Here is a 27,060-nt window from a genome sequence, read left to right as displayed (position 1 = left end):
GGTTGAACATTTTTCTTCTGACTTGATGTGGTTGAACATGCTCCAACTATTGCTAAACAAAGAACATGCTCATACTAGGTCTTGGCCCAAGAGTAGTCGTAAGATTTCATTTTCTCTGCTCACATATGCACCTGAATGCTTTCACACAGCGGATTTAGCGTGGGTTTCACCATGGTGAATATTTCCCGGTAGAACGATACCTACTACTCCCTCCGTTCCAAATTACTTGTCGCAGAAATGAATGTATCTAGAACTAAAATACATCTACATACATCCATACCTGTGACAAGTAATTCGGAACGGAGGGAGTACATAGCAACATGCATCGTATAGTACTCCCTCTGCCTGGATCCATTTCTCCGACAAGTATTTTCGGACGGTGGTGATTATTTCCACGGTAGAACGAACACTTGAAGCATCTCATCGCATGGTGGCCTAGCGGTGCACAAATCACCGAGCAAGTAAGTTGATCACTAGCCGGATATGCTTTGTTTTGTTGCTCACTGGCCAGATATGCTTTGTTTTGTTGCTCACTAGCCGGATATGCATTGTTGACAATGTTTCACTTTGTAGCCTTCTCGTGCTTGTTTTTTTTTACAAGCAGTTGGAGAAGAAAAACTTCACCGTCATGCATTATTAGTTGAAATTGAATGGGCAACCGAAGTGCAACCTTTTCATAGGCAAGACCGCCGCCCAAGCCACCGAGGAAGAAACCAGCGACCCTACCAACCTAACCTAAGAACTGCCGAAGGTTAGAAGATATTTACGGAGAAAGAAGTGGGAGGAGGGGAGGGCGAAGCGAGAAGGTATGCCAGCCAAATTGACAAAGAGGTTTGAGAACATATTGGCGAAGAAGGAGAAGGCATTCTGAGGCGCTCGGACCTCAAGGAGGAGAAAAAGGCGTATAAGTTCAAATTGTTGATGGAGGCACCAGAGGAGGACCATAATCAAAGAGAGGAAGGCCGCACTCGAGGAAAAGAAGATGAAATTGCCGCCAATGCGGAAGTCGCCAAGATATTGTCCTTGAATGTGGCATCTTTGAATGCCAACACAAGAATGATCGTGCAATCCGCCCGCTACCAGATGTTCCATCAGCAGAAAGATGAGTTGATGGTGGCAGACAATGAGAACGTGATGGAGGCGGAGGCTCCCTAGGGCAGAAAATTGCACGGACTGCCGGACTGATGTTCTTTTGGATTCGGGCATGTAAAAACTAAGCATTGCCTCTTTTTGATTGTGATCGGGCATGCGCTCTGACGCTGGTGTGATCTGGCGCGCCGTTTTTATCTATATTTAAATTTTAAATTGTCCTTTACTAACAGACATATACAAAATAGCATTGGATGACCATCCTCGCATCCGTGTCCGTGGACTGGTCCTCCTGTTCGGTGTCCGTAGAAGGACGCCGGAAGGAACTTGCGAGTGCCCTCATGAAAAACTTTGGGACGTGTCTAGGGAGCAAACGTGTGCTCCCTAGCATCCCGTGGCACACACCTGTTTTAGGAAAGTTTTTGTCCCCCTCCCATCAAAAAGGTAAGCGCACATGTCTGGTCCCCCAAGGTGCCCAACACCGATCGCACAAAAAAGCCTCTCACGCCCCCTCACTGTCTACCAGAGCCTATCCCACACTGCCTACCAGAGCCTATCTTGTTTCTTGCTCGTCTTCTTCCTCCCAGATCTAGTTGCATAGCTCCAACTCCATTAGCACACAAAGAGCTCCCTAGCCGCATACGTTCTTGGTCATCTTCTTCCTCCCAGATCTAGTTCCATAGCTTCAATGCCATTAGCACATAAATAGCTGCAGAAAAAAAACAAAAAGAACTCTCATCAAACTCTGACTTACAGGTACCCGGCGCACTCATGGCTAACCTCCTCCCCCTCCTTCAGGACTCCCCCATCCCCCTGGTTTAGGAGTTTAATTCGATGAAAAAAGTCAAAAAAACTGTTCCTGCCATAGAGGAAGAAAAACATGATCTAGCAATAAAAGTTGTGGGGCATCTCTTTTGCTCAGAGGTTTGTGTAACTCCCATATCATTCCTAGGTTTAGGCAAAAATGTGCTCCGAACAAAGCAAACCGTGTAGTATATCCAGGCAAACTCCAGGTTTTTGTTTATAAAGAGGGATTTAAAGAGATAGCAACTCACACTGGTTTTGTAGGCAATTTCCATAGATTCTGCAGCAAACTGATTAGCTTGCTTGCCTTGAAAAAAAAAGATAAAAGAAAGTGGAAGTAAGGAGCAACTACTAGTAGATAGAAGGCAATTGCCTACAAATTCCAGGGGAAATGTTGCCCTATATTCTGTAGAACATCAAGTTGGTGTCCCCTTGGCCAAATGCATTTGTAGTTGTAGGCATGATCTAAGCAATTTGCATGGTATATCCAGGCAAACTCTAGGTTTTTCTTTTCAAAATATGAGATTGAAAAAGGTAGCAACTCGTACTGGGTTGGTAGGCAATTTCCATAGATTCTACAGCCAACTCATTAGCTTTGCCGAAGAAAGAAAAAAAGTAGAAGTCAAGAGCAACTGCTACCTGGTTTGTAGGCAATTTGCCTACAAGTTTCCCAGCCATGTCTAAATACACACAAGTTGCTTGAACATGGACCAGAACTTGCCTGCAATCAAGCACGACCAGAAAAATGCATGTAATTAAATTTTCTTCTACAGTTCTACTTGCAAGTACTTATGATGTCCAATGACTAAATCCATCGCATGAATTAATTGTCAACAACATCTTCCTTTGCGTGCATCACCATGCAGCAAATCAAGTTTTGCTGGCCATAGCCATAAGCTAGCCAATACTAAGTACATGCTTGTAAATCAGTAGGAAGCAATTTCTACTAGTTAAGGCAAATCGCAAATGGCTATTTCCTTCCCAAGACAAAAATTAGCCAGATTTCTGGAAGGCAGCAAAATAGATCATATATATGCATGAAGGCATGAGGCTCATGAGTGTGAGCCGAAATGACACACAAGTTGCTTAAACATGAACCCGGACTTGCCTACAAATTAAGTACACAAGTTACTTTGTGGGAAGAAGAAAATGCCATGCTAAATTGGAAGTCCTAGTTCATGTTCAACGCAACTTTGTGTTGTTAAGGCAAATTAGTGAGCAACTATATCGGTTTTTCAAGCAAATCAAGTATTGACAAAAAGAAAGTCTGACGGTGCATGAAAACTGTTCCATTTTTCTTTCTCCAACTACTGGTTGTTGTACAACCAGAGAAACACCTTAATGCTTTTCTTAGGTTACTTTTTGTACTAGGAATGTGTTGAGAAAACAAAAATAGAGCAGCCAAGTTCTAGGGCTTGTTTAAGCAAAATCAGTGTTGGCAGTAAGCAACTCTTGTGTGTTCGCGCATGCTAGAATTTGATGTGTAGGGGGAAAGTGTGAGCAACTATAGCGGTCTTTTAAGCAAATCAAAAATTGACAATAAACAAGTCCTGTCAGTACATGATAACTGTTTCGATTTTCTTTGTCCAACTACTGGCTGTTGTAAATGCAGAGAAACCCCTTGATATTTTTCCTAGGTTGCCTGTTGTACTAGAAGTGTGTTGAAAAAAAAGAGCAGCAATTTCTAAGGTTTGGTTAAACAAAATCAGTGTTGCCAGTAAGCAACTCATGTGTGCTCGTGCATGCTAGAACTTGATGTGAAGGAGTGAAGTGTGAGCAACTATTGGGGCGCTTTTAAGAGAAAATGTAACGGGTGGGAGAAATTAAAATCACAGAAGCCTGCCATTCTTAGTTTGCTTCTGTACAAAAATGGTTCTGGCCGAAAAAAGGGCAGCGGCTTCTATCTGCTTGTTTAAGCAAATCCGGCGCTACCATTAAGCAATTTGTGATATGTTGTCATTAACCGACCTACTGGGCTCTTTATATTCAATTTTACTGGCAAAAGTCACAGAGTCACAGAGTTTGCCAAAAAATAATAGGCAAGTCACACACTTAACACTAGCAAGTCACATTCAAATGTAAAGCAAGTCCTACACCCTACTCAAATGTCAAACAAAGGGGAAAGAAAAGGAGCTTACTTGCATTGCATCTAGTGTTGAGTATGTAACTTGCTTGGCATTTAAATGTGACTTGCTAGTGTTGAGTATGTTACTTGCTTGACATTTGAATGTGACTTGCCTGTTCGACATGTGTGATTTGCTTGACACACAACCCCTGTCCCTCCCCCTAGATTTGTGCCTAACATTATGTGATCTATAATGTGTATTTAACTTGCTTTGTTCTGTGTGTCAAGCCTGGTCTAGTAGTGTGGACTTGCCTAACCCCTAAATGATTATGTGTGTGTTGTGTTTGTGAACTTCGATATATGTGTGTGAGGTGCTTGAAAAAAAAGTATGTGTATGGTTAAACGGGGGGAGCTTACCCGCAGCTTGTCATATTCCCCCTCTGTGTGTTGCTCTCCAATGGAAGAAGATGAATCATTGTCAGCAAATGAATCATGGTCAGGATCAGGAGAAGCCGCAGGATGTTCTTCCCAATTGCGTTTTTTGCACGTCCCAGCCATTTTTCCTGCTAAAAAGGAGAAAACAACACCATGAAATGCATATTTAGGTGGCTTGCATGAAACTTCCAGGACACTAACTACAAAGAACTAGCAAGTTATGAACCATATGACGAAAATGTGAAGGAAAAATAGCACATGAGCAAAGTTTGTGTGTTAACTGAGGCAACTACCTATAGAGTGCTGGGCAAATTTTGGCAAAACTCAAAGCCACCTAAGTAACAAAACCATTAAAAGCAAATTATGAACCATGTCAGGAAACTAAGTAACAAACATTAGGCAAGTTGAAAAGCAAAAACAAGCAACTACTTATCAATTGTTATGCAAGTTTTCTCAAAAGGGGGGGCACACGCCCACATATCTGGCAACTGCATATCTAGGTACCCACGCCCGCATATCTGGCAACTCGTAGCCTCTGCCTGGCAACTGCCCACCCTGCACCCCTCTTAAACATCACCAATATAATGCCGACTTCGAGGCAGAGTAATGGTTTGCCGCACCACAAAAAATAGTTCAGACGTCATGGAGAAAGAGAAAGGATTTACCTCATGGAGACGAACGAACGTGGTGTCACTGTACCATCCACTTCTAGTTCCTTCAATGTCCCTCTCGGAGCAGCGAATAGGTCCTCGTGCATGTCCCACTCGCCACTGCTTGTCCGTGCAGTCCTCACCGTCGCCCTCCTTTAAATCGGCAAGCACTGGAAAAATCAAAAAGATTTAAAACTGCATCTTCGAAATCCATTGAGTGGAGTTCATATTCCAGTGTACGGAAGTTTTTTATTCTTCACATATGGGTGGACGGAGAAGAACTGTGGTGAGGAAGGAACATAAACAGCAGGGCAAAATTAACCGGTTCCTAACCGGTCTTCCCTGTATGCAAGCAATAGACCATATATATGTGACATTTTCATCTCTCATTAACGCTAAGAATCTAACATCTATCACCGCCCATGCTGATTACTCACTTCAAAACAGGTGGTAGGACTAGGGTTCCTACCGGCTCTACTGCGTAGGTTGTAGGGGCAAGGAGGGAGTGGACGCGGCGAGGAACGGGCGCGCCGGCGGCAGGGCGCCGTCGCGGCTAGGGTTGAGGGCGGCGGCGGCTTGGCTGCGGCGGCTAGGGTTTCCGGCTCCTCTAGGAGCCGGGCAACAAAAGATAATAATATTCTTTATTGCTTACCTCCAAACGATGTCTTACATGAGTATTTATAACTTTAGCCTAAGATAACTTTCCTAAGATAACTTGCCTAAGATAACTTGTGGGCTAAGCCCCTAATACTAATGCCCGGTGGGCCTCTTCCTAGAATAGACCAAGCCGGTCATAACATCTCTCCCCGCCTGCGCAAACAGCTCGTCCTCGAGCTGAAAGTCTGGATAGTGTTGACGGAAATCCTCACGCTGCTCCCAAGTAGCCTCCTCCTCCGGAAGGCCCGCCCACTGAATTAGGACGAACCAGACGCCACGACGGAGCTGAGCCTGCAACACCTTTGCTGGCTCTGGAAGAATGCGACCATCGGCGGTTGGAGGAAGCGCCGGGGGAGCCGCCGGTGGCTCGCCACGGAAAGGCTTGAGCAGCCCCACATGGAACACGTCGTGGATGCGGGCGCGGGCTGGAAGCTGAAGACGATAGGCCACCTTCCCAATGCGCTCCACGACAGGGAAGGGCCCGACGTAGCTAGGACCAAGCTTGCGCTTTGCGCGCGGGTCCAATGACTGCGTAGAGCGGTGGAGAAGACGCAGCCACACCCAGTCACCTACTGCGAACTCCGCCTCGCGATGATGATCGTCGTAGTAGTGCTTGGCCGTCTGCTGGGCCTGAAGGAGACGCTGACGGACCTCAGCCAACATCTCATCACGGGTGCGGATAAGGTCACCCGCAACCGCCGTCCGAGCCGTCGCCGGGTCGACCGGAAGTATAGGCGGGGGTGGTCGACCATAGACCACCTCAAATGGCGTCGCGCGCAGGGCGGAGTGATAAGAAGTGTTGTAGCAGTACTCCGCCCAAGAGAGCCAGTCCACCCAAGCGCGAGGCCGATCACCTGTCACACAACGCAAATACATGGCAATGACCCTGTTAACCACCTCAGACTGATCATCTGTCTGAGGATGGAACGCCGTACTCAGGCGGAGCTGGACACCCGCCATCCTGAAGAGGTCGCGCCAGACATGGCCCGTGAAGACTGGGTCCCGATCACTGACGATCGATGTCGGGAACCCGTGTAGACGGACTATGCCGTCGAAGAAGGCCCGGGCCACGGACGCCGCCGTGTACGGATGGCCCATCGCGATGAAGTGGGCGTACTTAGAGAAGCGATCGACCACCGTGAGGATGACGGACTTGCCCCCCCACCTTGGGAAGGCCCTCGATGAAGTCCAAGGAGATATCCGCCCAAACCTGAGACGGCACCTCCAAGGGCTGAAGGAGCCCCGCCGGCCTCAGGGTCTCTGTCTTGTTGTGCTGGCAAGTCTGACAGGACCGAACCCAGTCGCGGACCAGGGCACGATCGCCAGGGATGTAGAAGTCGGCGCGAAGATGATGGAGGGTTTTCTGCACACCCTCATGGTCCGCCGAGTGAGCGAGCTGTAACACCTGGTGACGGAGATCATCATGCGCCGGAACAAAGATCCGGCGCCCATGGAGGAGCAGTCTGTCAGAGAAGCGCCAGGGCTCCTCCAAGTCGCCGGCCGCGAGCTGCTGCTGAAGAATTGCGGCGTCATCGGCCGTCGCAGTGGCGCGTCGAATGTCGGTGAAGAGACCGAACGATGGCCCGAAGCGGATGCACAGGGCCGTCCCGACGGACGCGTCGGCGGGTGGCGCGAGGTCGGAATCGCGACGGGACAGCGCGTCGGCCACGGTGTTAAGACGGCCCGGCCGATACTCGACGGAGAAGTCGAAGCCGAAGAGCTTGCTGATCCACTGGTGCTGCGGAACGGTCAACAACCGTTGATCCAGCAAGAACTTCAGGCTGTAGTGGTCCGTGCGAATGTGGAAGGTCCGCCCCCACAAGTATGGCCGCCAATGACGCACGGCCTGGACGAGGCCAATGAGCTCCCGCTCGTAAGCGGCCAACTTAAGATGGCGCGGAGCGAAAGGCCGGCTGAAGAAGGCGAGGGGCCCATCGCCCTGATGAAGTACGTGTTGGGGAACGTAGCATAAATTCAAAATTTTCCTACGTGTCACCAAGATCTATCTATGGAGTCATCTAGCAACGAGGGAGGAGTGGATCTACATACCCTTGTAGATCGCGCGCGGAAGCGTTCAAGAGAACGGGGTTGATGGAGTCGTACTCGTCGTGATCCAAATCACCGATGATCCTAGCGCCGAACGGACGGCACCTCCGCGTTCAACACACGTACGGAGCAGCGACGTCTCCTCCTTCTTGATCCAGCAAGGGGGAAGGAGAGGTTGATGGAGATCCAGCAGCGCGACGGTGTGGTGGTGGAAGTAGCGGGATTCCAACAGGGCTTCGCCAAGCGCTGCGGGAGGAGGGAGATGTGTCATGGGAGGGAGAGGGAGGCGTCAGGGCTTGGGTTGGTTGCCCTCCCTTCCCCCCACTATATATAGGGCCAAGGGAGAGGGGGGAGGCGCAGCCTTGGCCCTTCCTCCAAGGAAGGGTGCGGCCAGGGGAGGAGTCCCTCCTCCCCAAGGCACCTCGGAGGTGCCTTCCCCCTTTAGGACTCTTCCTCTCCCTTGATTCTTGGCGCATGGGCCTCTTGGGGCTGGTGCCCTTGGCCCATATAGGCCAAGGCGCACCCCCTACAGCCCATGTGGCCCCCCGGGGCAGGTGGCCCCACCCGGTGGACCCCCGGGACCCTTCCGGTGGTCCCGGTACAATACCGGAGACCCCGAAACTTGTCCCGATGGCCGAAATAGCACTTCCTATATATAATTCTTTACCTCCGGACCATTCCGGAACTCCTCGTGACGTCCGGGATCTCATCCGGGACTCCGAACAACTTTCGGGTTACCGCATACTAATATCTCTATAACCCTAGCGTCGCCGAACCTTAAGTGTGTAGACCCTACGGGTTCGGGAGACATGTAGACATGACCGAGATGACTCTCCGGTCAATAACCAACAGCGGGATCTGGATACCCATGTTGGCTCCCACATGTTCCACGATGATCTCATCGGATGAACCACGATGTCAAGGACTTAATCAATCCCGTATACAATTCCCTTTGTCTATCGGTACGACACTTGCCCGAGATTCGATCGTCGGTATCCCGATACCTTGTACAATCTCGTTACCGGCAAGTCTCTTTACTCGTTCCGTAACACATCATCCCGTGATCAACTCCTTGATCACATTGTGCACATTATGATGATGTCCTACCGAGTGGGCCCAGAGATACCTCTCCGTCACACGGAGTGACAAATCCCAGTCTTGATTCGTGCCAACCCAACAGACACTTTCGGAGATACCCGTAGTGTACCTTTATAGCCACCTAGTTACGTTGTGACGTTTGGCACACCCAAAGCACTCCTACGGTATCCGGGAGTTGCACAATCTCATGGTCTAAGAAAATGATACTTGACATTAGAAAAGCTTTAGCATACGAACTACACGATCTAGTGCTATGCTTAGGATTGGGTCTTGTCCATCACATCATTCTCCTAATGATGTGATCCCGTTATCAACGACATCCAATGTCCATGGTCAGGAAACCGTAACCATCTATTGATCAACGAGCTAGTCAACTAGAGGCTTACTAGGGACATGGTGTTGTCTATGTATCCACACATGTATCTGAGTTTCCTATCAATACAATTCTAGCATGGATAATAAACGATTATCATGAACAAGGAAATATAATAATAACTAATTTATTATTGCCTCTAGGGTATATTTCCAACAGTACGGCGCCGAACCCGGCGCCCGAGGCGTCACAGTCCACCACGAACGGACGGTCGAAGTCGGGCATTTGGAGGACGGGGCCCCCTTGAGGGCCTCGAACGCCATCGTCGCCTCGTCGTCCCAGGCGAAGGCGTCGCGGCGAAGCAACCGCGTGAGGGGCGCCGCGATGAGTCCGAACTCCCGGATAAATTTTCGGTAGTAGCCGGCGAGTCCGAGGAACCCGCGGAGAGCCCGCGGCGAGTGAGGCGTCGGCCAGGCGGAGACGGCCGCCACCTTATCGGCATCCATAGCCACCCCGTCGGCCGAGATGACATGGCCGAGGTAGGCGACGGTAGGCGTCCCGAACGAGCACTTCGAGCGCTTAAGGTGGAGGTGGTGCGCCCGAAGCTCGTTGAAGACGATGGCGACGTGCTGGAGATGTTCGGCCCAGGTGGCGCTGTAGATAAGAATGTCATCAAAGAAAACAAGCACAAACCGCCGTAAGTAGGGTCGAAGGACGTCGTTCATCAGGGCCTGGAATGTTGCCGGGGCGTTGGCCAGGCCGAAAGGCATCACCAAGAACTCGAAGTGGCCATGGTGGGTGCGAAACGCCGTCTTGGCGATGTCGTCCGGATGCATGCGCACCTGATGATAACCTGACCGGAGATCGAGCTTGGTGAAGAAGCGTGCCCCATGGAGCTCATCCAAGAGCTCGTCGACCACCGGTATAGGGAACTTGTCCTTGAGCGTGAGTGCGTTGAGGGCGCGGTAGTCGATGCAGAAGCGCCATGTGCCGTCTGACTTACGGACGAGAAGCACCGGCGCCGTGAAGGGCGACGTGGAGATTCGGATGATGCCTGCGGCGAGCATCAGGGCACACTGGCGCTCCAACTCATCCTTCTGCAGCTGGGGGTAGCGGTAGGGCCGCACCGCCACCGGAGTGGAGCCTGGTACGAGGTGAATATGATGGTCGTACACCCGGGCAGGCAGAAGACCCCGCGGATCGTCGAAGAGGTCGCTGTGCTGCTGCAGAAGAGAATCCAGCAGGGGGTGCTCGGCCTCCGAGGACGCGGCAGCCAGCTGGAGGTGTGGCACGGCAGGCGCGGCGCCCCCAATGCCCTCCCACCGGATGCGGCGGCCCTGCCGCCAGAATGTCATTGTGAGTGCGTCGAAATCCCACAGGATGGGGCCTAGGGTCCGGAGAAAGTCCACCCCGAGGATGAAGTCGAAGCAGCCCAGATCGATCCCTGCACAGGTGATGGAAAAGTGTTCGCCGCCGATGGAGATGGGAACGTCGCGGGCTAGCCCATGGCACCGGAGGCGATCGCCGTTCGCCACTGTGATCCGCAGGCGCTCCCCGCCCGTCGTCGGAAGGGCTAGCCGACGCATGGTCGACTCGGGCAGAAAGTTGTGTGTGGAGCCCATATCCAGCAGGGCCACCAGTCGCTCGCCATGGATCGTCACGGGCAGCAGCATGGTCCGCTCGTCCCGGATGCCGGCCAGGGCGTGAAGGGAGACGACGCACGCCGTCGCTGCGGAATCCGCGGCCGCGTCCTCGGGCGCCGCAGGCGGATGTAACGGTTCGGGCGAGTCGTCCTCCTCGGTGTAGTCGACCGTCTCTAAATAAAAGAGGCGGGGGCAGACATGGGTCGACGTATAGGGATCATCGCAGTTGAAGCAGAGACCCTGACGGCGACGCTCCTGCTGCTCGGCCGGTGACAGCCGACGAAAGGGCCATGTGGCAGCCGGGGGTGTGGCCGTCGCGGCTGGGAGAGGCCGACCCGGGGCTGAGGAAGTCGGTGCTGGCCGACTGGGCTGGCGGCCGCTCCGTCCGAGTGGCTGCTGCAGTGCCTGGGCCCGCTGCTCGAAGGCCCGGGCGTAGTACATGGCCGTATGGAGGTCGGGGGGATCCCGAAGCTCGACGTCCACGCGGATATGGTCCGGCAGACCGCCCACAAAGAGCTCGGCGCGCTGGGTCGCGGAGACGCCCGGCGCGTGGCACGCCAGGGCCTGGAAGCGGTCGGCGTAGTCCTGCACCGTAGATGTGAACGGCAAACGGCCGAGGGCCGCCAGTCGGCTCCCGCGGATAGGAGGCCCAAAACGGAGGAGACAGAGCTCCCGGAAGCGCTCCCGCGGTGGCATGCCGCCCTCGTCCTGCTCGAGGGCGTAGTACCAGGTCTGCGCTGCGCCTCGAAGATGATAGGACGCGAGCCAGGTACGATCCGAAGCGAGCGTCCGCTGCCCTCGAAAGAACTGCTCGCACTGGTTGAGCCAGTTGAGGGGGTCCTCCGTGCCCTCTTAGGTGGCGAAGTCCAGTTTGGCGAAGCGAGGGGGTGTCGGCCCGCCGTGCCCGGGGGCGGCCGCAGTCGCCGCCGGCGCGTATGCTGGGTCGGGAAGCGCCGGGGCGTAGTTCGCCGAGCTGGAGGGGTGATCAAACCGCAGGGAGGGCGTCGGGTGTTCCGGCGCCGTGGAGTAGACCGGCCCGGAGACGAGCCGGTCGCCCAAGCGGGGATCGGCAATGGCGACGGTGGAAACTGCACCTGGTGCAGGGGCCGACCCGTAGCCCTAGGCGCGGGTGGTGGTACTGTCGATGGCGGCAGCGCCTAGTGGAGCTGCTGCGCCGGCGCCTGCGGTGTGGGGACCGGCGGTGGCGCCGGGAGAAGCTGCTGGGGCGGGCCCCCCAGCGGCGCGGTGGAGGCCGGCCATGCTGGCCACGGCTGTCCCGCAGCCGAGTAGTGCACCAACAGCAGCGGCGGCTGGGACGCCCCTCCGTAGGGCGCCTGGAAGGCCGGGGCGGGCCACTGTAGCGGCGGCGGCCCGTAGGTGGTGGTGCCGGTGCTTGGTGGCGGGGGCTGGTTCCCGGCGAGGTAGAGGGTAATACCCCTGACCGCCTGGACAAGCTCCCGCAGGGTGCCCGACACCTCCTCGGGCGAGAGGAGCGGAGGCGGGTCCGCCGCGATGGTGATGGGCGCGGTGGTGATGGTGGTGCCGGATGCGGTGGTGATGGTGGTGCCGGATGCGATCTCCGCCATCGCGGTGGAAGTGGCCGGCGGCAGCGAGGGCGGGTGGAGGTGGATGGTAGCGGCGGCGGTGATGGAGATTGGGACATGATCGGCCTGGTGTCTCTGGATACCAAATTGGTAGGACTAGGGTTCCTACCGGCTCTACTGCGTAGGTTGTAGGGGCAAGGAGGGAGTGGACGCGGCGAGGAACGGGCGCACCGGCGGCAGGGCGCCGTCGTGGCTAGGGTTGAGGGCGGCGGCGGCTTGGCTGCGGCAGCTAGGGTTTCCGGCTCCTCTAGGAGCCGGGCAACAAAAGATAATAATATTCTTTATTGCTTGCCTCCAAACGATGTCTTACATGAGTATTTATAACTTTAGCCTAAGATAACTTTCCTAAAATAACTTGCCTAAGATAACTTGTGGGCTAAGCCCCTAATACTAATGCCCGGTGGGCCTCTTCCTAGAATAGACCAAGCCGGTCATAACAACAGGTTACCTAGTACTATGAAACAACACACACCAAGCTCCATCAAAAACAGAATAAAATGGCCATGCCATGCTTGGCAATAGCAGAAGTGACATGGACCCATATGATGGCATGGCTATTGACGAGTGGGTGGCAAGAAAACAGTACACACACAAAGAGACACACCACGTGGCAACAACAGTTCATAATCACAAATCACACCCACTACCCAGAGGTTTTAGCAACAATTCGTAATCACAAAACACACCCACACCTGAATATCTGGCAACTCTACACATAGAAAACAGAACATACTCCTCTACTCCCAGTTTTCAGTTTGAGTGATGTTGGATGGTAGTGGCACAAAAAAACAAAAATGAAACCAAATCCGTACCTCCTGGATAGTAGAGGATCTTGCATCAGTACATCGGCGAAAAAACATGAGATCGCCGGGACGATCGCTTGCGCTTGCATCAATACATTGAGTGTGAATGTAAAACAACCACGTAAGCAAAAAGTTCATGTTAACTGTTAAGCCTAGCATTGAGTAGCAAAATAAAAATATAAGCAGTCTCCATGTTAAGCCTAGCATCAGTACATTGGGCACTTATCAATCGCCATGCAAGTTTTGTGAAAAAGGGGGAAACCCCACACTCAAAACAGCAGATCTGGAAACTCGTACAACAAAATCTGGCAACTCCTAGTATATGTCCGGCAAGTTCCACCTCCAACCTTTCCAAACCTGCTTATTATGATTCTTCAGCAGGTGGACAATCTTGGCATCCTTCCTTGTCTTCCTCTTGAGCAACTGGCAGAGCTCCGCCGGGTTCACCTTGCCCGCCACGGCCACGACTCCAGTGCCGACGTCGCTCCCACCGACGTTTCAACCCCTGTCAAACCAAAAAATCAAGCAAATTGGATGTTCCTGCAAACCAAGTAAGAGGGGTCAGGCCAGGTAGGCTGCGCAATGCATGCGTACCTAAGAAGGTTCTCACGGAGGCCATTGCCTTGTCGACCTTGCCGACGCAGCCCATGCACCGCCACTGCATGTTGACATATGGATTCACAAGTCCACAGCGAGCAGGGGGGCGCTGGTTGGAATCTGCGGTGGGGCGGCCGGAGCAGCCGCTGCCTGCTTTTGTTGTCGTCGTTGGACAAGAAGGGCCCGGATCCGACGGGGATCGAAGGTCCCAGCCGCGGGATGCATCAAATTGGCGAGGGATCGATGCGGCGGGGCGCAGGACGACGCCGGAAGGGAGAAGCGGGGCGCGGGGCCACGTCGGCGCCGGTCAGAGGCGGGGGAGCGCGTCCACCGGTGCGGGATGCTTCGTTGCCGGTCTGGGGTGTGGGGTGCGTCGGCGGAGAAGAAGGCTGGGGAAGGAGGAGCTCCGGCGTGGCCAGGTCGATGGAGGCGGGGCGCGGAGGAAGGTGTGCACGGGGAGGGAGAAGATGAGTTCGTGGATGAGGGAGAGGAATGGGTCGTGGGCACGGCCGCACGGGGCAGAGAAACGAGGTGAGTGAATAGTTTGTTTTCGGCCCAGACCGCCCAGCACCTGAGGCCGCGATTTCGATCGGACGACGCGGAAGGGTGTGTGCTCCGTAAGACAATAGAGCCCGCGAGCACTTTTTAGGTTTTAGGAAAACTTTGTGGTCACGTATAGTATATTGCATTGCCTGTTTATTTGCTCCGATTCTCTGCGACCCTACGCATTAGTCTATGCGATCCTTGCTGCCGGCTTGATTGATTTGCCGTTGAAAGATCACACACGCCACACCAGCACGAACAGATCTCCATCTGCTGATTTTCACAAATATACGAAACCCGTCGTGCGTCGCTCGCCCGCACCTGCCTCCAGCGTTCTCAGTTGGTGGGGCGCGCACGACGGCTGGTTTTCTCCCAGTTCTGCGTACAGCGTTCTGTTGCTTTTTTTTTTTTTTTTTGCATCGACAGCGTTCTCGGTCAAGCTTGGGATCTCTTCGTATATTCGTATCGTATATTTATATGTAGGCACGGGAGGGTTGGTCGATCCCGAGTCGGTCTCTGCAGGTGGGGTCGGCGGAGCAGCAAAGAGCGGATATGGAGCCAGCTGAGAATGATCGATTCGGCTGGGTGCTCTGTTCGCGGGAAAGAAAGCGTCAACGGAAGATAAGCGTGGATACGTGATCAGCCTTCCTTTTTAAAAACGCACACACGTAAGCTGACACCATCCCGCGTTTGAATCGGAGCATTTTCAGGATCCCGCATCAAATACGGTATAGATATATACTGCACTCGGATCGACACGGCGACCCGTCACTCGCCCGAAACTTCTACGGCCGAGAAAAGAAATTATAAAAAATTTTCATTGGTATAGATTTTCTATAAAGCCAAAAATAAATAGAAAACAACAACTAACACTAGACACTGCTTAATAGGTTAATATCAAAAATGATATAAAATTACATATAAAGTATTTAAGATTGATAATATAATAGCATTAAACAATAAAAATTAGATACGTTGAAAATGTATTAGTATACGTTTGATCAAGTTAGGTGAATGTTTGGTTCTAACCATGCCTCAAGGCAAGATTCTTTATGTGATAAATAAGTCTCGCATATCATATACACAAAAAGGTGTAAATAGATGCCCTGAGGCAAGCCAAAATATGACCAAGAATTTGAGTATTTCGTTAGACAAGTTTGACAAACATAGTGTGGCAAACTATAACAAAGTTAGCCACCAACCAAACATGCCCTAGGCTGAAGAGTCAGGAAGGAGGTTCGGATGAAGCTTAAAGTGTGCTATTGAATCTTGACTAAAGAGTTGGTGTCTTGGGAAAAAGGAAGGCAAATGGAAAGAGAGATGAAAATCAACTGCCCATAATAAAAATGTAAAAGATGGAGAGAGTGGGTAAAGGTGGAAGTGAGAATGAAGCTGAAACTATTGACATAAGACCAACAACTATCCCAGCAAAAAAAAAGACCAACAACTACAATATGTTGGATTGGAAAGAAAATAACTAGAGCTGTTTAGTACAACTTGGGGTTCTATTTAGGTGAATACCACCAACCATGTGTAGTTTTGGTTGAACATTTTTCTTTTGACTTGGTTTGGTTGAACATGCTCTAACTATTGCTAAACAAAGAACATGCTCCTACCAGGTCCTGCCCCAAGAGCACCCGTAAGATTTTATTTTCTTTGCATACGTATGCACAGTGGATGCTTTCATACAATGGATGTTGGCGTGAGTTTCACCACGCGAATACTCCCATAGTACCTGGTAGTATGTAGTATGCATGCATAGTATAGTAGGATTATTTTGCTTGCAACACGTTAGTACTCCCTACATTTCTTTCTTTTTACTCCACATATAAAATTTATCTAAAGTCAAACTTTGTAAAGTTTGACCAAATTTATATGGAAAACGCTCAACGTCAACCGGCTAAAAAGAAACTTCGCGTCCGTCCCCTTCGCTGTGCAACACGTGTCCATGTGGGTCTGATGCACGTCTCCACCTTCCCCTGATTTCTAAACCAACACCCAACTGTTCTTCCCCAGTCTATTCTCTCGCATCTCTTCTCTCATGGTGCAGATTGGACGGGGCGTTGGAAGCTGGGCGCCGCTGCCGCTCACACCAGCCAACCAGTCGCCCCGCCGCTCAGATCTCTCCTGCCCTGGGCGCCGGATCTGGCCCGAGCTCGCCGAGAAAGGAGCCGGAGGAGAAGGACTTGACGACGGCTACAGGGTTCCTGGAGAGAGAGAGAGAGAGAGAGAGAGAGAGGGAGGGAGGGAGGGAGAGAGAGGGGGGAGAGAGGGAGGGGGGAGAGAGAGAGGGGGGTCATGGAGAGGAGAGGCACGGCGAGGTGGAGCAGAGAAAAGGAGGAACGAGGCGCCGGAGAAAGGGCTCGCAGGTGGGCAGCGGGATCACCGGGCAGCACAGAAGCTTCGGGCGCGAGCTCTCCTGGTGTTGCGGCGCAGCGCACGGCCTCTTAGTCGGCGTTGTTGATGTCGGTGGAACCCTTACTGATGGATCCCTCCCAGCTCAACATGGCGTGTTTACGAGCCGTCGGCAGGCTATTGCCATCCGCGGTGAGGCATTTGGGGGTTAAGCACTGTTCGTAGATGCTTTTGCAACGTCATCAAATGTTTCTGAAACATAGGTCTTGTTGCGATAGTCAACAATGTTTCTAAAACAAAGCTTTTGTTGGAAGGAGGGATCATGCACGGAGAGATTTGCAATGTTACCAATGTTTCTGAAACAAAGCTCTTGCTGCAATAGTCATCAATATGTTTCCGAAACAAAGCTCTTGTTTCAATAGTCACCAACTGAAACAAAGCTCTTGTTGCAATAGTCACCGACGTGTTTCTGAAACAAATGTCTTGTTGCAATAGTCAATACTCTTGTTGTAAAGAGCGATCGTACGGTGAGCAACCTAGATCGGACGGCTCGCGGGGCGGTGGATCTTCTGAGAAGATCCACCGGCCGACGCGTAGCACTTCCCAATTTATATTTAAGAAAAGCTATCAACGTCACAATACTAAAATTATACAATGAAAAATAATTTCATGATGCATCTAATGATGTTGGTTTAATGTTCTGAATGTTCATATTTTTTTATGTAAGTTTGACTTCAGACAAATCTTACGTGCGAAGTAAAAATAAACGGGGAGTACATTGAACATTGTCTCCCTCTTTTTTCTGTTCCTTTGGCAGAAAAGCTTGTGACTCTAGAGAGGAAATAATTTAAATCGCTTAATCGCATTTCCAATTTTGAAGCTACTTTTTTTGTTTCTAAAAGTAACCACCGATATGCGCATCACTAGCCTCAACACACAACAAAAACGTGGAAAATACACGGCGTTTCCAGGACCTTGCTGCTTCTCGGTTGGATCAAAGTGGATAAAATATTTTAGCACAGCGAGGGCGAAACGGTAAAACTCCACGGTCGTACCGTCGTACTTGGTACTCCTCTACTCGGATCGACGCAGCGACCCGTCACTCGCGGGCGCTACTTAAGACCGGGACCGCGCGGCCACCAGCTCCCCCACCCCCCGCGCGCCTTCCCTTGTCGTTCCTTCCGCCTCCAACGTCGCACGCCACGGCCACCTACTACCCGCGACGACCGGGCCGGGGGTAGCAGCAGCGATGGAGGCGGCCGCGGGACTCGCGATGCAGTCGCGGGCGGTCGGGGCCGGGCGCCGGAACGGGGCTCTCGGCGGGGACAGGCCGGCGCGGGCGGCGACCCTGCGCGTCGGAGGCCCGGCCGCCGCGCCGGCGCTGCGGGTTCGCGGGGCCAGGCCCGTCGCCCCGCTCTGCTGCGTCCAGACATCCAGAGGTCTGTCTCTCCGATTCTTTCCATTGCTCGGCATTTTTTATTAATTAATTAGTTTTCAGCTGAGTTGGATCGACGAGACTTTGGGGACGGACTGGGCCGACGCTAATATGATTCTGCCTGCCTGTAATCGTGGGGTCTCGTAATACTGAGACGGGAGTCCTTTGGGGACGGACTGGGCCGACGCTAATATGATTCTGCCTGCCTGTAATCGTGGGGTCTCGTAATACTGAGACGGGAGTATCGACGATTTCGTATCAAGGCTGGAGGGTTGGTGGCAGAATTTGTTGATTTGGGGGGAATGAATGGCTGCTCTGATGTCGATTTGGGGTAAACCGTAAACGTGGTTACGCGTGGGCTAAACAAAGCAATGTAGTTTCAGGGTAGGTAGCTAATGCTTTATTGGTTTTGCTTGGTCGAGTAGGTGTTACTGGTGGTGGTGGGGGACGGACAGAAAGCAACTATTCTCTTGTCTGATTGCGATGTATGGGAATATTCTTGCATCCTAACTGGTGGAATTTAACTTGTGTCCTAGAACAATAAACTGATGGAGTTCAAATCAACGCGCGATAAATCTTGTTGTCGAATTTGTTCTAGGATAGGTAAGTACATGTGAAATTGTCTAATTGTGTGCGGCAACAGTGTACGGCTCCCCCTGTTCAAAAATATAAGGCGTATAAGTTTTGTCTGAAGCCAAAGTTTAATAACTTTGACCAAGTTTATTCAGCACACATTTACACTTCGTTTTAGATTTGGCTAAGTTGTTTGGTGTAGTCAATTATGCACATGTTACAGAGCTTAGTACCACACTGCATATTTTAATGATATGAACATCTTTAATATTTTCTCTTGGGCGGTTTCCTGACGAGACGCGCAGGCTGATTAATCAAACTGACTTTTCTTTGTGACCTTTTTGTATGTAATACAGGTCATCAGAGCTTGCATAACTCAGTCGACGAAGCCCTCTTGCTAAAGGTACATACTTATACTGAAAAATTCCTGACATGAATAAAATAAGATGCTGCTTCTGGGCATCTTTTTGACAAAATTGTATTACCTTTCAGAGGAAAGCAGAAGAAGTTCAGTTTGAATTGAATGGGCGGTGTATTTACCTAGTTGGTTAGTTCTTGCACCTGCCTGTTTGCTGTTGCATACAGTTAATTTATCTTATTGCCTCTCAAACTAATAATAATGGGTTCATACTGCAGGAATGATGGGCTCCGGAAAGAGCACGGTGGGCAAGATATTAGCCGAAGTCTTGGGTTATTCATACTTTGACAGTGATAGTTTGGTAGAACAGGCAGTCGGAATGCCTTCCGTTGCTCAAATATTCAAGGTTCACAGTGAAGCATTTTTCAGAGACAGTGAGGTAAATAATCCATGAATTCTGTTAAAAATTTGATCTTCTATAGATATCATGTGTTTGTAGTAATTAGAATGGAAAGACTTGTGGACTAACGATTTCTGTGATTTTTTTACCTACTTGTTTTGCAGAGTAGTGTCTTGAGAGATTTATCCTCAATGCATCGGCTAGTTGTTGCTACTGGAGGTGGTGCTGTTATTCGGCCAGTTAACTGGTATGGGAATTACTCTGTTCTCGCCAACATCTCACTTGTAATATGTTACATTATCACGTTTTCTCCTTTAGATGAATAATGGTACTGATCTCTGTCAATTTTCCTTACTCTCAGGAGATATATGAAGAAAGGTCTGTCTATCATGTTGGATGTGCCTTTGGATGCGCTTGCGAAGCGAATTGCACAAGTTGGGACTGCTTCTCGGCCCCTTCTAGATCAGCCATCTGCTGATCCATACACAGCGGTACCTACTCTAAATTTTTGAAATAAAGCTGTCTTAGCATGCCCATCAGATAAAAATCAATAGCTGTATTATGAAACACTAAATGGGACACCAAAAAATTTACAGTAAACATCCCTGCAATTTCTCAAGTCGTTTGCATCTTGATTGGTTGCACACATATGTCTTTCTCTATGTTTGCATTGCACTAGTGAAAATGCATGACTCGTTGATTTGGTGCCTCAGGCTTTCACGAAACTCAGCCTGCTCGCTGAGCAAAGAGGGGATGCTTACGCAAACGCCGATGTGAGGGTTTCTCTTGAAGGTATGTTAGATGCCCCTAGCTTCATGGTCATAGATGGGTCTCGAGACTCCAGCCTCTCCCGAGCGAAGTTGTAATGCCCAAACAGAGAATAACACAACTAGTATTTACCTTTGCAGAGCTTGCAGCTAAAAAGGGTCATGATGATGTCTCTCAGCTAACCCCAACTGATATTGCTGTCGAGGTATTGTACTTCTCAAGTCGACTGTTCCTGTGCTTCTATTTTTGCAAAGAATTATTCATGTGCAAGTGGCATATCACGCTTTCTCCAATGCACCACCCCCTTGAAAACAATTTTCCCCTGATGTAACTTACCTGTTGTGTTTCAGGCCCTACAAAAGATTAAGAATTTTGTCACTGAGCATTCCATGGCCAGTGGCCCATTCGACGACTTATAAATTGGTGCCAGGAGACGAACGATGCAATCCTTGTAGAATTTCAGCCCCAATTTGTTTGTACCGTGTCCGTGTATCTTCATTTTTGTATCGCTCAACATCATTGATTCATTCTTTATAGTGAAAAAGGAGTTGTGCTGAAGTATGCTCTGATAAAAATAAAAGAATAGCCGATGGAGCTAATGTTAAGAGCTCCACGGTTATGAGATCATCACACTTACATTTTTCACTCAGCTGTTCTTTCAAACAGACAATTGTCAAAGTAACAGTACATTAGTGTTCAGTTGTCAAAATACCATTGCAAACAGAGTAATTGTTAAAAGTACCACTGAATGAAATCAGTTCAGCAGCTTTTCGCCATTTTTCTAACGCACCACTTGAAAGCGAAGTATCACTATAGGTTCATTTTGAGATCATGACAGGAATCAATAGTTTTGACCATGACCACAGTCCAATATCCAAGACAGTATATTTTAAGAAAAGAAAAGACATGGGTTAAAATTATGATAGTGATTTTCTGTTTGAAAAGAAAAATCCTATAGGAACCGCATGAGAGGAAATTTCCAGCGCAAGTTTTTGGACCAAAATAACATTGATTTGTGAGATGTACAAAAGAGGTACTACAAATTACGTGTATATATAATTTGATACTCCTTCCGAGTTCTTTTTTATAAGATGCTATAGACAGCCGAGCTTGAACTGTTTTGGACACTGTCTGAACGATCTAAAACGTCTTATAAAAGTGAACAGAGGGAGTATTTTAAGTCCCTCCTGTTTGTCTTTTCATACAACATACAAATATGTGTCTCTTTACGTCGGAAAATTGTAGTTTCCCATTCCATTCGACGATGTGCATCTGAAATTCAAATCATACCTTTCAGTAACTCGGAACCAGTGAGAATTTGACCTCATCATCTCGGTACTTTAAGTGTTGATAGCAGTTTGGGCATGTTTTTTCTTTTTTTGAAAATTAAGGCTAGTAATGCTGCCACATAAATTTTCAGCTCTTTGGGACGACACTTTTATTGAGAAAAGATCACCACCTCTGCAACAGAATTTTGGGCAATCGAACACCTTTGCAACGATACGACTCCCGTCATCACCATTTCGTGTATTCTACTCTTATCGCGAACTGTTAACTGACAGTCGTATGCATGAACCTGTGGGCAAGCCTGCTCGATCGAGGATTACTCTGCATGCAGCCCGTTGGTGGTTGGCCGGCCGGGACGCTCGGGGAAATGCGACGCCGACCTTCTAATCGCATGAGCACTCCAGTATGGTCAGGCCAGGATCTCGACCCAAAACCTCCCGGCCATGCCGAGACCCAAAGCAGAGAGGCCCGTGCCGCCGCCGGCCCCCCGCCGGCCCCTCGCGGCGGGCGGGCTGGGCCTGGCGGCCGCGGCGTACGTGGGCGTCGACTACCTCAGCCGCGCGTCCCCCTCGCTGCACGGGCGGCTGCAGCCGGCCATCTGGGCGGCGCTGGCGTTCGCCACCGCCGCGCGGGCGCCCTTCTACCGCCGCTGGGACGCCGAGATCCGCGCCGCCCCGTGGTTCCTCGCCGCCATGGTCCTCATGCTCGCCGCGCTGCTCTGCGAGGCCATCTCCGTCCGGTTCGTCTCCAGCGTGCTCGGCCTCCGGTGGCATAGGTCTCTGAACAAATTCTAGTTATCCTCTTCCAGATTAATTCTACAGTTATCTTTTGCAATTGGTGTGGCTAGGTCTCAGTCGACTAAGACTTAACCAAGTCTCAGCCAAATGATATAGTACGTAAGAAAAAAAAAAGAAAAAACTGATTTTTTTTCATGAATCTCCATACAAAATCAAAGGAAGATAGTATCGACTGAGACATAACAAAGTCTCTCAGTCGACTGAGACTTAGCAAAACTGTTTTGCAATTGCTCTATTCTAGTCGTTGAGAGTATCTCCAATAGCGTGTTTGTTGTTTTCTTGGTAAAATTGTCCATGTCATCGATCCAATAAGTTATCATACAACTACTCTACTTCAGTACGAGCATATCTAAGATTCTAAGCTGTCCAGGAAAAACAAGATACTCCCTTCGTTCCTAAATATAAGTCTTTTTAGAGATTTCAATATGTACTACATAGGAAGCAAAATGAGTGAATTTACACTCTGAAATATGTCTATATACATCCGTATGTAGTCTATCTCCAACAAGACTTATATTTAGCAATGAAGGGCGTAGCATTTAAGTTTGCACTCTCGCTGTACTTTGGAGCTTGTGCAATGGTTGTTGCTTCAAGTTCGTCACTTTTGGATTACACATCAACTTATGACTTATCCCAATACAAATTAGGACGATTGGCTCAAGACACTATGTATTCACTGCATATTGGATAGAATTAATGGTGCTTTGGTTTGGATAGGAAATATGATGATTTTTAAAAAAGGGAGTTATAAACTGCAATTGTTAGCTCATGCTTCATAAAACAGTGAACGCAATAGTCTGTTCATTGTAGTGAATGCACATGCATGAAAACAAGAGGCAATTTAGTTTTAATGGAAACCAAGACATGAGAATTGTAATTTGACACTAGCGGAACCTTATAAAGCTTATGTGAGTCTGCTTTTGTTCCTTCTATCCACTTTGTTTGTACATGTGATCTATTTTACCTTAGGGTTAGGTTCCATTGTCAGACTCACATAAGCTGTATATGGTTCTGTGGTTTATAACTTTCATGTAAAGAATTTCCTGCGTCTTTACTTTTAGAGAAAAGTATATTTTTCGTTTCTTAATTCTTGGCAAAGTCTAGATTTGGTCCCTTAACTCTGAAACCGAATAAGTTGCATCCTTAACTCTTTAAATCGGACATGTTTCGTCCCTTGACTCAACGAAAGCAGTTTTCAGGCTAAATCAGCGTGGTTTTGACCGGTCGGTGCCCATGTGGCAATCTTCCCCCCTCTATCATCCTATCTCCGGTCAAAATTTCGTCGAGCAATTGGCATGCGCCTGCAGCGCCACCGGCACCAGAGACGACACGGAGGCATACCTGCAGGGCAGGAGCTGCGCAGAGCGCCACGAGCAACCGGCATACTGGCAGGGCTAGAGTGGAGCTCTTCGGCAGCAGCACGAGGTACCTGTGGCAGCATGGACCTCCGGAACACCTCCATGCTAACGGGCGGCAGCGACATGCCCATCTCCACGCCCGCAATGAGTCTCTCCGCCGCCTCCGCAGACGAAGCCAGCGTGGCGCGGGTCTTCACTGCCTACTTCACGCGACTCGCCGGGGCGAGCGGTTCACCGTGGTGCCATGGTCCCTACAAAGGTAAGGCTCATCTCGGGCGGACGCAGCTGGTCCTGCCGGATCCCACGTACGTGCACCGGTAGCTAGCTCGCCAGGTTCAGGCAGCGGCTACACGTATTGGTCCTGTAGATCAATTAAGCAGCTTGCTAGCGTACTTGTTAGCTTGCACGTACGCATAGCTTCTTTGATCTAGCAGGCTCAAATCCAACACACCGTGCTGCCGCGGAGGCGCTGTGGCTGGGCTCCGACGGAAGGGCTGCAAGTGCAGCCAACGAGGTGGTGGAAGTGCAGGCTCGCTGCAAGTGCTCGTCAAAATGCCTACAAGAGATAGGATGGGAAGGACGAAGGACAAAGGACATCTACTGGTCAAAACCATGTTGACTCAGCATGGATATCGCTTCTTTCAGATCAAGGGACGAAACTTGACTGGTTTGAAGAATTAAGGGTGCAAATTGTCCGGTTTTAAAGTTGAGGGACCAAATCTAGACTCTGCCCAAAGTTGAGGGACAAAAAATATATTTTTCTCTTACTTTTATTGCCTATAAGATATAGAGATGCTACCTTGGTCCTTGGCAACATCAACACTCTTGGTACACTCTTCAAAAGGTTCATTTTTCACGTATTCGAGTGTTTAGTGCAAGTGCAATACATCATACTGCATACTGCGCTTTTAGGGACATGCACATACTCTGCAGCCTTCAAAGACCTGAACTAAGACATGTTCAATAACATTAACAGATCTACTGCTCCTCTTCCCAACACTGGTCAGTGGCTTCTTCTAGCACTAAACGAGAGGCTTCCTCAAACTGTGGTTTATCTATTGAGAGCCCACATCATCACACTACATAGTTACTTGATGTTGTTTATCATGTTGGGATTCTCGGCATTTTTTGACTGCATCGAAGGTCCTGGCCTTGGAATAGGCACAAGGTATATGTTTGTTATGGCGGTCGGGTGTTTCTTCGGACCATAACATTTGTTTCTACCATTCTTCCATCCGCAAGGCCTTGGTGTGTTGCTGCTCGATATAAAATACCTGACCATCCTCATGCTTGGGCACAGAAGTATTATGTTCCGTATGCTTCTGATCCGCGTGCAATCCGCAGGATCATACTAGTGGATATGCCATATGGTTAGAGCATTTAACTTATGAAACTTCCCGGTGTAGCTGCTTTAATTTGGTTGACTTCTAGTAACTGTTTAGGATCATTTTTTTATTGCAGCCAGTGTTCAAAATTATACTGATCACTATAGACCTGATTGGGCACATATGAGCTTCCTAATAGACATATTGAGGCCATCTGCCGGAGAGGGCCCTTCACGGTATCATTTGGTGAATAAAGCCGGTGGTGGTTGCAATGATCTTATATATAGTGGGCACATGTTTGTTGCTGTCCTGACTGCTATGGCATGGACGGTATGTTGTGTTGTCATCTTCACAGAACTGACTTCTTTTTAATCTTTGCATGTCATGCTACAAATGATATGAAATTGACTCACCAGGATCACCCCTATGTTCAAACATTCTTATGTCACAACCAAGGAAGTGTGATACGTGCACCCTTGCTAATATGTGGTTATGCATTAGCCTTAGAGGTGATTTCTCAATATGGGTCTTGCAGTTAAGTCCATGTAAAAGAGGCCATCGACCAGTTCCCGTTGGTCTTTCGTATGCCATTGTTGCATTTATACCATTCATTGTCTTTCCTGTAGTGTAAAAACTTTGTTGTCGTGAAGACTTCAGCTTGGTGTTATCTATCTTCCTCTCTTCAATATGAACGCCACGCTACATTCGGACAGTTTTTATGCTTAATTTTTGTATTGTCAATTAATCCCTGTACAAATATCCATTTGTTCTAAAGGGACAGATGTCCAGCTTAATACTATATATGTCCATGTGGCACCTCGCAGGAAGCGTACGGGGGATGGATATCAGGTGGGATATGGTTTCTAGTCCTGCACAGTGCCCAGAGGGAGATACGGGAGCGTTACCATTATAGTGCCGACTGCATTGTAGCAATTTACGTTGGAATCCTCTTGTGGCGGGTCACTGGGTTCATCTGGTCCATCAGGGATTCAGATCAAGCTAGAAGACTCGCCAAACTCGATGAGGTTCACAACAGATTATTTCATGCTGCAAAGGACTCGGACATCGACGAAATAAGGGGGCTGCTAAATGAAGTTGAGATGGCTGGACAGTCAAAGAGGACCTTCTCACAGGGTGTCATCTTATCCTTTGCTGCTTTTATGATTACATTCACCCTCCTGTTTGTTCTCCTTGCATTCTCACTTACTAGCAATGGATGATTGATTGGCATCCTGACTTCCATTTATTTTTTGCCAGAAGTATATTTTAGTCAGTGCTCCTGAACTTGTCGATGCTTATATGGGCTGAGAACTTGGGAATTGATACTAACAGGTAGTTTTAGAGCAGGGAACCTACTTGTTGATAAAAGCATGCAGGTTTTGCTGATAAAGGAATGATTATTTCTTGCCTTTCAGTACTTATTTTTGATGTGACAAGAATTAACATGGTGCAGAGCATGAACTGAATACGAGAATGTGGCTCTGTAATGTATCATGCGCTCCTGTTGTGTGCATCTGTTTTTTCTTTATGTGCTTTGGGCTCTTTTCTTTCTCTATTTTTTAGAGAAAAGACACGATATATTTTAGAGATAGATGAAAACTTTATTTTAAACATGTGAAGATTTTTTTGAAGCATATTTTTAAAAATACCTTACTTAGTTTTTAAAAATGTTCACGACACATTAGAAGATGTCCGTGGAATGTAAAAGTTTGTTTGCGCAGCTTTAAAATTAATGTTTGTCCAAAAAAAATGTTTGTGATATTTAATATATATTTTTGGCTTTAAACATTTAATATTTATAACATGTTTAAAAATATGTTCATGCCATTTAAAAAAGATCATGAAAATATATTAAAAAATGTACTTGTAATTTGTAAAAAAGGTTCATGACATTTAAAAAGTCCACATGTTTCAAAATATGTTCATGACTCTTTTAAAAAAAACTTTCATGAAAATGTAATTTTTTTGCGGGAATTTAGAAAAGTATTCACAGTTCCTTCTATATTTTCACAACACTTAAAAAAGGTTCACACTTTAAAAAATGTTCGGAAGCTGCT

At 49.0% G+C, this 27,060-nt stretch overlaps 2 protein-coding genes and 1 pseudogene across 9 annotated transcripts; 2 read left to right on the top strand and 1 right to left on the bottom strand.

Annotated features, from left to right (window-relative positions):
• Positions 1-1,265: 1,265 nt before the first annotated feature.
• Positions 1,266-14,365, bottom strand: LOC125521136. 8 transcript variants are annotated; one of them, XM_048686182.1, is made up of 8 exons: positions 13,802-14,365; positions 13,217-13,712; positions 5,059-5,196; positions 4,376-4,524; positions 2,533-2,614; positions 2,145-2,200; positions 1,844-1,902; positions 1,266-1,760 (listed from the first exon to the last, which is right to left on the bottom strand). In XM_048686182.1, exons 2-7 carry the CDS (start codon positions 13,412-13,414, stop codon positions 1,884-1,886), a joined length of 642 nt encoding a protein of 213 aa, XP_048542139.1. In that variant the 5' UTR covers positions 13,415-13,712; positions 13,802-14,365; the 3' UTR covers positions 1,266-1,760; positions 1,844-1,883. The 8 variants fall into 8 exon arrangements, 6 of the variants coding, with proteins under 6 accessions (XP_048542139.1, XP_048542142.1, XP_048542136.1 ...); XM_048686185.1 differs by having other exon boundaries at positions 5,059-5,213; positions 13,802-14,363; XR_007289061.1 differs by lacking the exons at positions 1,844-1,902; positions 2,145-2,200 and adding an exon at positions 4,687-4,727 and having other exon boundaries at positions 1,266-1,798; positions 5,059-5,213; positions 13,802-14,362.
• A 3,467-nt stretch (positions 14,366-17,832) lies between these two features.
• On the top strand, positions 17,833-20,881 carry LOC125523163 (shikimate kinase 2, chloroplastic-like). The gene is made up of 9 exons (XM_048688217.1): positions 17,833-18,141; positions 19,067-19,113; positions 19,203-19,257; positions 19,347-19,507; positions 19,633-19,715; positions 19,830-19,959; positions 20,182-20,260; positions 20,377-20,441; positions 20,587-20,881. Exons 1-9 carry the CDS (start codon positions 17,952-17,954, stop codon positions 20,653-20,655), a joined length of 879 nt encoding a protein of 292 aa, XP_048544174.1. The 5' UTR covers positions 17,833-17,951; the 3' UTR covers positions 20,656-20,881.
• Positions 20,882-21,559: 678 nt separating this feature from the next.
• Positions 21,560-26,265, top strand: LOC125522156 (annotated as a pseudogene).
• The last annotated feature ends 795 nt before the right edge of the window (positions 26,266-27,060 follow it).

The sequence above is a fragment of the Triticum urartu genome, chromosome 7 (genome assembly GCF_003073215.2).
Source record: "Triticum urartu cultivar G1812 chromosome 7, Tu2.1, whole genome shotgun sequence".
Taxonomy (NCBI): domain Eukaryota; kingdom Viridiplantae; phylum Streptophyta; class Magnoliopsida; order Poales; family Poaceae; genus Triticum; species Triticum urartu.
The sequence above is the reverse complement of the archived record's forward strand: the minus strand, read 5'-3'. Positions and strand labels throughout refer to the sequence as shown.

Bases quoted from the DNA above. Each gene is read 5' to 3' on its own strand.
- LOC125521136 (XM_048686179.1), bottom strand. From the start codon at position 13,414: ATGCTAGGCTTAACATGGAGACTGCTTATATTTTTATTTTGCTACTCA. The intron at 5,197-13,216 runs GTACGGATTTGG...GCCGATTTAAAG, and splicing joins GATCCTCTACTATCCAGGAG to GAGGGCGACGGTGAGGACTG. The intron at 4,525-5,058 runs GTAAATCCTTTC...TCTCCTTTTTAG, and splicing joins CGTTCGTTCGTCTCCATGAG to CAGGAAAAATGGCTGGGACG.
- LOC125523163 (XM_048688217.1), top strand. From the start codon at position 17,952: ATGGAGGCGGCCGCGGGACTCGCGATGCAGTCGCGGGCGGTCGGGGCC. The intron at 18,142-19,066 runs GTCTGTCTCTCC...TATGTAATACAG, and splicing joins CTGCGTCCAGACATCCAGAG to GTCATCAGAGCTTGCATAAC. The intron at 19,960-20,181 runs GTACCTACTCTA...TTGGTGCCTCAG, and splicing joins CTGCTGATCCATACACAGCG to GCTTTCACGAAACTCAGCCT.